General features: G+C 35.3%; 1 protein-coding gene across 1 annotated transcript; it reads left to right on the forward strand.

Moving 5' to 3' along the window:
• The first annotated feature begins 352 nt into the window (after positions 1-352).
• Positions 353-11,985, forward strand: LOC113332801 (peroxidase 5-like). Its single transcript, XM_026579309.1, has 3 exons — positions 353-422; positions 10,965-11,140; positions 11,290-11,985. Exons 1-3 carry the CDS (start codon positions 353-355, stop codon positions 11,983-11,985), a joined length of 942 nt encoding a protein of 313 aa, XP_026435094.1.
• The last annotated feature ends 454 nt before the right edge of the window (positions 11,986-12,439 follow it).

Consider the following 12,439-nt stretch of genomic DNA (forward strand, 5'->3'; position numbering starts at 1 on the left):
GCAAAATAAAATGAGAAGTAGCTGATGGTTAAGATGAGGTCACAAAGGATTTTGAAGCAATACTGAGAATGGAAGGATGGTTGTAATGGATTTCAGACTAAATTTGATGTTACAGGGACTTGAGGCTACTACAGGCAAGCGCAATTGAATACAGGGAGCAGGGTCACAGATGAATGGATGTATAAGTTTTCAGGTGATGTCGCAGGTGGTCTTAGCTATATAAAGTGGTGGATTTCAGAGTTGATGGGTGTCACAGTTATGAACTGGTGGTTGCAATGGTCGTGGGTACTTCTGAATGGTTCAGGTGGTGTTGTGTGCTTGGAATTGGTGATGTTGTTAAATTGGCGTATGAATGGTTGGAACTGATGATGAATGGATTGAATTGGCTGAATTGCAAGAAGCTACTGCAATGGATTGGTGGGGTAAGACTACATGAGGCAACGCAGCTGAGTTAATTTGCAGCAGTGATGAAGCGCAATCATGGTGCAGCATCAGGTTGTGGCCTGTGCAGCACAGCTCTGGATGTGCAAGACTATGGCCTAGAACCAAGTCATCTGAGTTAGCCTCTGACTCAGACGTGATGACTCTCTGACTCACCCGACTCTGACTCTCCATTGACTCAGTTGACTTGTTCGTTTGACCGGTGACCGGGTGGACTTTGCCGGTCACCTGAGCTACTTTCCGGCCAACTTCCGGCACCTTTATCAGTTTTCCGGCGACTATTTTTGGGACATATTTTCACATGGGTTTTTTTCTCACTTATGGGCTTGGTGGACATCTTGGTTATGGACCTTTGGAGACTTGACCTAAGAAGAGAAGCTACAAAAGGAGAAAGTTTTTCCTTTGTTTATGACGTATTTTTCTACTTGGAGTTTTGGAGAGCGACGATTCTACTAGTGTTTGCTTTCGTATATTTATTATTTCTTTATTTTATGAAAATGATTATGATGAACTCCATTAATATGAGTAGCTAAACACATAATATTGGTTATGGGATAAAGTTGATTTCTCAAATATGTTATTAGCATCTATGATTTAGTTTTGTCTCAATAATTTATTGTTTATGATTCACAATTAATAGTGTTATATGATTTGATTGTTTGTTTGGTTGAGTCCGGAATCTATCCGATTTGCATTCATTTCTAAAGCTATATTAGGGTTTTCAATACGACAAAGTTGTTTATCCATGATTCTAAGTAGCATAATTGTGGGTAGTGCTTGTAGTGATATATCCTACTAGTCACAAGTGAATTATAACCTTGGTCAAATCGAATTAGTGCTTTACTCGTTTGGTTGCCTTGATTAGTCTTATTCCATAAAACTTAAAGCTTTTAGGGAGTTAAACTTAATTGTGCTTTTACACTTTAGGTTGCTTTTTAGGAAGAATTCACATTTGCATCTTATAATGTGGTTGTAATGAAATCAGGGAATTAGCGGGATATACTTGCGATCAAGGTATCCTAGGACTTTTAGTAAATGAGAGATTAAAATACCAATTCTAGTCATTGATGAAAATACATGTTCGTGAATGATACTATCTCGTAACAATATCTTCCTCTTATTGATTATTCTCATATTTTATTGCTTTCAATTATTTTTATTGTTTTGCTAAAACAAAAATCTCCCCCCTTGGTTACTAAGAAACCAAATTTTATAACAACAAAAGCCTCTCTGTGGAAACGAACTCTTTCTTACCACGTACTTCATTTATATTTAGTAGAATGGGAAAGTGAAATTATTTTTGACGCAGACGACAACGATCAATGGACAACTCCAATATAATTCCAAGAGAATAAACTAGACAGTCAGACTCAATCAATGGAAATATATCTAAGAGTTTGTATCTTGATTTCTCAATTCAATCTGAAATCAAACAAATAGGAATTTGCGAGCCCGATTGAATAAGAGAAATAACTTGGACGGTATCACAAAACAATATCCAAGTGTCAATCAATTCAATCAACAACCCAAAGGCCGGATTCAAGAACTGATTGAACTTAATACACAACCTGTGATATTTCTATTATATAACAATATAATGTGAAAAGGAAATAACACAGACACCAGAAATTTTGTTAACGAGGAAACCGCAAATGCAAAAAAACCCCGGGACCTAGTCCAGATTTGAGCACCACACTGTAGTAAGCCGCTACAGACACTAGCCTACTCCAAGTTAACTTCGGACTGGAATGTAGTTAAGCCCTAATCAATCTCACACTGATCACGCTGCAGTCGCGTTCCTTACCCCTCTAGAACCACGGCGGATTCTGCGCACTTGATTCCCTTAGATGATCTCACTCACAACTAAGAGTTGCTACGACCCAAAGTCGAAGACTTGATAAACCAATCTGTCTCGCACACAAAAGTCTATAGAATAAATAATTCTGTCTCCCGCAGATAAACCTATGAGTTTTGTTCCATCTTTTGATAAATCAAGGTGAACAGGAACCAATTGATATACCAGACTTATATTCCCGAGGAACAACCTAGAAATATCAATCACGTCACAATAATCTTAATCGTATGGTAGCGAAACAAGATATTGTGGAATCACAAACGATGAGATGAAGATATTTGTGACTACTTTTTATCTTGCCTATCAGAGAATCAATCTCGAGCAAATCTTAGAGAAGATAATACTCAATACGATAGAACAGGGAAAGATCAGAACACGCAACTACAGAGAAAACAGTTGGGTATGGCTTCGCAATCCCAATGAAGTCTTCAAGTCGTAAACCTACAGGGTTTCGTGAAAAACCTAAGGTTAAAGGAGAATCGACTCTAGTCGCAACTAGTCACACAGGAGGTGTGGGGATTAGGTTTCCTAGTTGCTAGAGTTCTCCTTTATATAGTCTTCAAAATCTGGGTTTGCAATAAATGCTACCTTGGTAACAAAACATTCAATATTCACCCTTAGATGAAAAACTGATTAGACTCAAGCTAATATCTTTCAACCGTTAGATCAAACTTAGCTTGTTACCCACAGATGAAAAGTGACTTCATTTAGATATGAGTAACCGTACCTAAACGTGTGCACCTTGTTGGCTCAACAATAGTTAACCGAAGTTATCCATATGAACACTTTCATATCAACCTTATTCATATTAATCACAACTAGTTCAAATGACTCAAATTGTTTATATTATAGCCAAGGTTATAGAGTTTTTCAATTGTTTATATTCTCATAGAAGTAGAAAAGATACAATTGAAGCAAAATCGATTTTGATTTACTCGAATCAAGTCACGAACACTATAGCCACGGTTTGCAAAAGATTGCATTCCTTATTATATAAATGTATTAGTTCATGAACAAACCGATTCTAGAATTTAACCCACTCAAGTATGCGAACCGGTACGCATACTTAAGTAGCCGGACTTGGACTGTGTCCGAAAGTATGAGAACGGGTACGCATACTATCACACATCCAAAACAACAGTTGAATGTAAGGGTACGCCTACAAGAGTTCCCGTACTTCAACTGAGTTTTCCAGTACGCGCACGGGTACGCATACAAAGGCTCCCAGACTTTACCTGACCTTCCCAGTACGCATATGGATATGCGTACTATATCGGTCTTTGATCAACATATATGCAAGTACACATACTATGTCTATAATACAATTACGGTTAAGTGTTCTAAACTCTATTTCAATCATTGAAACTTTCTTAGAGGATAACAATAGTTGTTTTCACTAACTATTAGCATCAAAGCGATTTTCAAGATATTGAAATAATCAATATGAAACATCTTGAGTCTACATCAAATGATTGTATCACACAAATCTTGTAAGATGTTACCAGGAGATTTTCATATGATCATCTTTTGACTTTCGTCAAGAATATAAGATGAACTTGGTTAAAGCGAAAGCTTACCAACACATATTTCGAGAAATATGTAAGCGAGTTAAACTCAGCTCGAAATATCAAATGTGTATAATCGAATACTGTATAGTAATATGACTTTTGTCTCAAGAAGGGAGATAGAGTATAAATAGACTTTCTGAGTGATAGATGAGTTTCAGTCTACACATACCTTTTGTTGACGAAGTTTCACAAGCTCTCCTTAGTAGTTCTTCATCTTCAATCGATGAAAGCCGTGAAGTCTAAAGCTCAACTACACAATATATCCTAGTCTGAGACATTACTATAAGTAGACTAGAAATCAAGACTTATAGTTTTGATCACTAAACTTGACAAAAAAGCTTGAGATAGCAACACTTGAGAGTTCAACTGAGCAGTGCTCTAACACTTGGCACAAGCAAGACAAATGCATGCATTTATCTCATTTCCCAAGCGAAGTAGAGAAGAAGAAATAGGTTTGAAATGAACCATGTGCAAGTAAAAGGCATGCCTTATGCCTGGACGAGAAACAAAAGTGATTGATGCATGCAAAATACATATGCATAAGTTTTTATGATCTTGCACCCTTTGCAGAACAATGGTCAGTCAGAGCGGTGTGTAAGCTACGTTTAAGGCATCATGATACCAAAGCATGCTTGCAATGGCAAATCCACGTGCATTATTGTGGTGAAAAGTGAATATTTAAAACTTGGTCATTTCGTTACGAGTGTCCCACTGGGGAGTTTCAGCCTGCACGGCATCGCTTCATAGGCGAAATTTTTCTGTCTGTCATAGTACTACTTGTGATATTTCTATTACTGAGATAATAACACAAGACACCAGAAACTGAACACCATACCATGAAATATAAGAGGAAAACAACAACGTGAATAAATACCTCGGGACCTAGTCCATAAGTTGAACACCATACCATATTAAGCCGCTACAGATGCTAGCATACTATCTGACTTTGAGATCGAATCGATCATACGAGAAATTCAGCTTCAGTTGTGCTCCTTATGTCCTGTGGATATTTCCAGAACTTATGCAACATGATTTCATAGATAACGTTCTTTACATGCCTAAGAATCTGCTTCAACCTAAGTGAATACTTTCAACTATTCTGCCTCTAACAAATATCCGAATTGATTTCCTTCACAGAGATATTCAAACAAGGTAATAAAACCTTTATGATTATGAGGGTTCTTAAGGGAAAATAAGATATCAAGCAAACTCAACAATTAGGACATTTTACTCTCTTCAAAAAATTTAGAGATCCATAATCGATTCTACCTCACAAGAATAACATAAACAAATCAAAACCGAAGTATTTATCTTGTGGAGTCACAAAGTTTTAGACGGAGAGTACTTTGTGAATTCTATCTTGTTCCTGCTATATAGTTCGGAAACTACAAAATCAATAAAAATAAGATCCGGATAACAGAGATCTATCAGGTAAAAAACAGTCTTACCGGGCTCCACGAACCCCTTAGTGAAGACTTTAAAAGTCGTAACCTAATACATTTTATCCATAGAAAACCTAGGTCTTTAGAGGATAACTCTAGGCCTAACAAGGACAAAGAAGTGCCATGATTGAGATTCTAGTATATGCAAATAGTCTTCTGTTTGTATTGATGAACATGGATTGGTACCTTACAAACAAAGCTAGGTTCGTGAACTTGTTTCTATGTTTATGGATTTCTTTGTAACCAAGAAATCTTAACTTCTCAACATATAAATTGCTCATGCAAGCATATGGGAAATTTGCTTTGAATCACAAAGAAGAAATGTGCAACTCGTACATTAGTCGAAATACACGTTATGCACTAAGTGGTTAACCAGAGAATAATGGTTAAGTTGTTCTGGAACCAACAAGCGTACATTGGATTTTAATTAAATAGACTTAGCAGATACTTAGCTATACTCGAGATATCAATTATGTCATATATGGGATATCACTAGGGTTTTGATCTGGCGTCCTACAACATATGTGGTATAGCAATACACTAAGGATGAGAAAGTGACTAATTCGTGTTAGCAGTTGAAGAAGTAAATGGAGTAGTGGACATACAACCGTGAGTCTCCTTAACAGAACCGAACCAACTCCACCATGATTTCCAATTCTCTACTCTTCCACTTTTCTATAACTTCCACCACTTACGAGATCAATGTGTTCACTACCACAACTGTTACGAATATGTTCTTCAATATATTCACAAAATCATCTCAGACTTACACAAAAACAGTCTTACTTTGATTTTCTTACAAAAGTTTCTCTCAGTTTAAACACAGGAAAACTCTCCTCGTAGCATTTCAAACACACCATACTACATACATGGAACTTCATTATTATCAATACCTTCTATGATTCCTCCCTAAGATTAGCCTTTCTCCTCCTATTGTGACCAAAGCAAGACAGGAACGAAAATTTCTTGATTTAGGCCAGTATTGTACATATTGATCTCTTGAATCTAAAGTACTTCCACGGTATATTTGTTTTAGGGTTCAAACACATTTTTCACGCGACCATCAGCTTACCGCACTTTTACCTTTTCACCAGTAATTCATTTTTACCTCAAAACACAGATACTTTGAATAACTAATAAATGTATCGAAAATTATACCTTAGAAAAATCCAGAAAAAAAGATAATTAAAAAAACATTAGAATGACCCATAAGAGACTTGCATTCAAAATTAAAAAATAACAACTTAAAAAGAACACATTTAATGACTAAGGGAAAATAACTGTACCTACAAGGTTTATCCAATCTATAACCTCGTTAAAACCTTAATTCCTAAAAAGAAAAAAGAAAGAGAAAGATTCAACGTTAGAAAGCTAAACTAAAATTAAAATGAGTATAAGTTATGTACCCTCATTAATACCTTAACTTCTATTTTTCAATTTTAAATGAATTGAAGAGAGAAAATGATTGGATGATTAACAGAGTTCAATATCGATATATATATTTATAAAAAAATTACATTCACCAAGATGCATATGAAAGTAATTAATGTATAAATTAAGGACAATTTTTTGTGATAAAGGTTATTTTGGTGGAAAAAGGGGGACATTAAGAATGATTTAATGTGATTGTGGTGACAAAAGGGAGAAATTCAGTAGCGAGATCATGGAAATTGTCCTGTTAATTAATGAGAGATGAAAGAGATATGAAATGTAAAAATCCAAAAATAAGTTCAGTTATTTATGCATGTGAAATTTATATTAGAAGAAAAATACCCCACCATCTTTTTAACATGTCGACAATGGCGGAAAAAACAGTAATCCATGATAATTAAATAGTTCAAAAATTTGGCTGTTTGGAAAGTTCCTGCTTAAAGTATATACAAATTTCAATAAATCCTGCCCAAATTTTCAAAATCTCACAAAGTTTCAAATTTTCTACTTTTTGTAAATGGCAAGTAGAAACTTACACACAGTCCATACAATTGTCCACGTATGTTTATCGTGTGGATCAATATTGTAATGAATTTCGGATCTGTTGGGACTGAGACACCTTGACAACTTTATCTCAATGAGAATCCAAATGTCCTTGTTTCCGAATTTTATTCCACTTATTAAACAGTTGATGGGATCATTAAGGATTTTAGTCCAACTTGAACTCATATGATTCACAATTTAATGTATACCATTAAGAAAATCAAGTCTTAAGAATACTGAGTTTTGATTTTATATATTTAAATACACGTACTAAACCTTGACTAGCTAACCTTCCTCGGTAGGATCTCGTCCGCCTCGATCGGTAAAACCTCAGTCGTCTTGGCGATCAAGCTTTTCGACCAGATCTCGTCTCGTCTAGGCCAGGGATCGAGATCGCGAATCTTAGTCAAGATTGACTATGTAGATGTGGATTCGTTGATCTCTACATTATATTTCATTTGACTACATATTTTGAACTCTCTTCGACCTACATAAGATGTTGATCGAAGAATCTGAGTTTCGTAAGATTATGGACAGAGACCTCCTTATGGTACTAGATCGAGTTCATGGTCGCCCATGCTTAATTATTGATCGATTTGTGAGATAATTTTGGCGATCTTGGTAGAGATACTTGCAATAAGGATTTTACCTAATTTGTGATCGTTACTTTATTACTCTATTTGTCCCTGTTAAATTCAAGGTTTTTGTTTTTAGTCCTTCAATATATGAAGGCTTACCTGTTTTTCCCACTTCATTCATGATTTATCCTTGTATAATCATACAAGGATATATTATACACCAACATAGAATATAACATAAGGCTCAATGTTCTAGCACATTCATAAATACACTATATGCCATTCTTAAAACATTTTTTTTCTATGTACAACTAAAACATTTCACCGGGAACTAAAACCAGAATACATAAATATTAGGATTTTGTTATCTTGGCTCCTATCTTGTGCACGAATGCACAAAATAACAGAACCCTGAATATTTTAGGAAGAATAAATTTGAGAAAAATAATTAACTTTTTTTTCTTCTTAATCTGCATGAAAATATCAAAATCTTCAACTAAATAGGGACAGTGGGAGTATTTAAAAATTAACACCTTCCTAATATTCACGATTTTTGTTAGAGGGAGAGCAAGATGTGATTTGAGGAGTACAAAACTTGTAGTCAACTCACTTACCAGCTAGGATTCATATTCTTTTTGTTAATTGGACTAAAATAACCTTATTTGCACACCGTTTCTTCGCACACTGACAATCTAAACAAAAGTTAACCTAATTCAAGTCATTTTTGTTTCATTCCTGCCGCTGCACTACCACCACCGCATTCTTCTGATCATCAACTTCTACAACTCTATAGCATTAAACATTTCCAAATGTAAAACGGTTTCTTTTCCTTAATCTCATTGAGTCGTGCATAACATAGATTGTCAAAAGTCATAGACTTAAACATCTACCAAGATTATAAATGTATGGGTATTATTCTTCTTCTTTAATCTCGTCTGTCGTTGTAGTTTGCATTGCATTTGAATTACTCAGTAAAGTAATAGACTATACAAGTTATTTATCAAGCGATTCTACTTTTTTCAAAACTGTAATCATATCGTTGATGGGTATTGTCATTCTTTAAATCGTTCGAATACTTAATTATTCTTGTTCTTTAGAGGCATGATGAAAACTCAGTAATCAAAGTTGTTTCTTACTAAATTTCCTTTTCCACCGGGCAATAATGAATTGGTTAGCTAGTAGGTTTCAGAGAAATTCAGATACCCAACTTATATGCCATCTTTAGTTAAGTCGTTAATTCCGTTAGTTCTTTGATGGTGGCAGAAACCGGGCAGATAGTGGTGGTGGTGACAAAGCTGGTGTCGGTGATGGTGGCGGCGGCGGCTGAGACAGCTGCAACCAAACCAATGTCATAAATTTAGGTTAGTTTTTTGTAAGTGTGCAAATAGTGCGTGTATTATTAGGGTTACTTTAGTCCGAGTTGCATATTTACTTTAAATTGGCCCAAAATAGTGAGTTGATTACGATTTTTACGCTTCTGAAATCGCATTTTTCTCTCCCTCTAACAAAAATCAAAATCGTAGAAACTAACCTTGCTCGTGATGCCAACTTGGTACGTATGACCTTTATACCTTGGTAACTATTATTTTAGAGGCGGAATTCAAAATAATAATAGACAGAAACTTAGAAAACATGACACAGAGTAGTAATTCGAAGAAATATATCTTCTCTAGATTATGAACAAGAAAACAATTTACAATTCTCTCTTTGTAATGAATTGCCTCACAAACTTCTCTTTAGGTCTGTGTGTGTTTAGTTAACAACCAAATCTCCCTATTTATAGATAATAGACTTCATCGTACTCAGCCGACAAGGCCTTCTATTAGGAATCTATTTCCTAAACTAAGAGTGTTGCCTAAAACAAAACTCTTCCTAACTAGGAATTCTGCCCAAATTAGGTTTCCTTCCTAATATAGAATTCTTCCCTCAACTTAGTTTGAGATTTACTAAGTTCCTAAGAAAAGTAGGGATACACCTGTATCAATCCTTGTATAATCGTACATGAATATATCATATACCAACATAGAATATAACATAAGGCTCAATATTCTAGTGCATTCATAAATACACTATATGCCATTCTTAAAACATTTTTTTTGTCCGTCCAACTAAAACATTTCACCGGGAACTAAAAAACTAGAATACATAAATATTAGGATTTGTTATCTTGACTCCTATCTTGTTCACGAATGCACAAAATAACAGAACCCTGAATATTTTAAGAAGAATAAATTCGAGAAAAATAATTATCTATTTTTCTTCTTAATCTGCATGAAAATATCAAAATCTTCAACTAAATGGGCTTGGACTGGACCACGGAAAATTATACTCCCTTCGTCCCCAATATATAGGCGGAGTTGTAAAAATTTGTAGCCTCATTAGATAGGCGGACTTTCAATTCCAAGATAGATTTTTCCATATATTAGCCTTATTTATTATAGGTAGTTATCACCATAATTAAGTTAATGTTTCTATGTTGTAAATTGTACAAGGAGTAAAACAAGAAAAAGGATGGAAATGTAGGAAATTAAAAAAAATCTTATTCTAAAAGAAACTCACTTCTCCACCTATATATTGGGGACGGAGGGAGTATTAACAAAACCAAAATTGAATTTACTACTGTTCAGCTTTTAACCTTCTTCCTCATAAAATAATCAAGTACTAGTAGTAGTTAACGAGGCACAACTAAATTTCTTTACAAGCTTACACTCAAATTCAAAATATTCCTAGTTGAGTTAAAGTATATTTCAGTCACTGAATACAAATTAATCCTACTTACTTACGCAATTAATTCTAATTGAGGACCACAAGTTCAGTACTGTATACCATATCTAATCCAAGATCATATGTATCAATAAACGATGTAATTAATAATCCTAAGGAATGAGAAAAACTTACTGAACTTTAATGCATTCAGCCTACCAGCCAAACAATCCACATTCCAACAAGCCCCTCAAGTAAACTCTACAGCTAGTATCTATTTAAACACATGAATATAGTTTAGAATGTCCTTACAATATTATCTCAGTATATTTCTGTTGTTTGGATACAATGGGTGAGATTCACAATATAGATTTGAAGTTTGTGATCTTCTCAATGATATCAGTGTTTATATTGACGAGAAGGGTTTATGTCCATGCAACATTAGAAGTTGATTTTTACAGCCAGTCTTGTCCTTCGGTTGAAAAAATTGTTAGATCAGTGATAACAAAGGCTTATTATAACGATTCTCGAATAGCTCCTGCTCTGATTAGGATGCATTTCCATGATTCCTTTGTTAGGGTATAATTTTATGAATTCAACCTGTTTCCACGTAACGAATAATGCGTGCATGTATATATATACATAAATATCGATGTGATCAGTAATTAGCTCCGTCATACTAATTACTTCTAAGTTCTAAATAATTACTTATGTCTTTCTGTAAACAGGGTTGTGATGGATCTATACTATTAGACTCAACTCCGGGCCACGCGTCAGAAAAAGAAGCGATTCCTAACCAAACCATTCGTGGTTACGAAGTGATTGATGAAGCTAAAGCTATGGTCGAATCTCAATGTCCGTCAACAGTTTCATGTGCAGACATACTCGCCTTTGCTGCTAGAGATAGTACAACCCTTGCTTCAAAGAAAATACTATACCAAGTTGCATCTGGACGTAGAGATGGGAGGATTTCTTTAGAGAACGAAGTAGCTACTAATTTACCATCTCAGTTCTTCAATGCTACTCAACTCATTTCAAATTTCAAATCCAAAAACTTAACAGCGGAAGATTTGGTTATTCTTACGGGTGCACATTCAATTGGAGTAGCACATTGTGAAGCATTCATCAACAGGCTTTACAATTATAGCGCCGCAAGTGGCACTGACCCGACTCTGGACCCTGTTTACGCCGCAAGACTAAAGAGGAAATGTCCTAGTAACACAACAAACTCTAGCAGTACTGTTGCACTTGATAGTTTAACACCAAAACTTCTTGATAACATGTTTTATGTAGGGCTTATGAAGAATTTGGGATTGCTAAGTTCTGATCAAGCTTTGCTAACTGAGGAATTCCTACGAATTATGTGGAAACGAATGCGAACAATGACAAATTGTGGGAATCGAAATTTGGTAAAGCTATGGTGAAGATGGGTGAGATAGAGGTCTTGAGTGGTAGTGATGGAGAAATCAGAAAGAACTGTAGGGTTGTGAATATTAATGTTGGAGAAAGTACTAATAATGTAACTGTAACTCAGAAGAAGATACTTAGCTCAAAATAATGTTGTTGATGTTGCTGCACAGAGAATGTAGAGGCACGTAAACTACGCTGTCCTAAAGGCAATATCGCCTGCCACTCCTCTGAGATGCTACAGCAGTTGGCGAGTCACCTCCAGGATACAACTACAGTTAGTACCCCTCAATGTAGCATACAAAGAGGGTACCCTTAGAGCTTGGCAGAACTTAAAACAGTAGAAGAGATGTTTATAGATAACTAGAGGGAGAGTAGAAGAGATGTTTCTCTGTGGTGTGTCAAATGAGCTCAGGACTCCTCCCTTATATAGTGTTTAAGACGTTACAAACGAGAGGAAAAAAGCATGCA

This window comes from Papaver somniferum, unplaced genomic scaffold (assembly GCF_003573695.1).
Source record: "Papaver somniferum cultivar HN1 unplaced genomic scaffold, ASM357369v1 unplaced-scaffold_132, whole genome shotgun sequence".
Lineage (NCBI taxonomy): Eukaryota > Viridiplantae > Streptophyta > Magnoliopsida > Ranunculales > Papaveraceae > Papaver > Papaver somniferum.

Excerpts from the sequence above, each read along its gene's own strand:
- LOC113332801 (XM_026579309.1), top strand. The coding sequence starts at position 353 with ATGGTTGGAACTGATGATGAATGGATTGAATTGGCTGAATTGCAAGAA. Across the intron at positions 423-10,964 it reads TACTGCAATGGATTGGTGGG|TGTTTATATTGACGAGAAGG; the intron begins GTAAGACTACAT and ends CAATGATATCAG. Across the intron at positions 11,141-11,289 it reads TCCATGATTCCTTTGTTAGG|GGTTGTGATGGATCTATACT; the intron begins GTATAATTTTAT and ends TTCTGTAAACAG.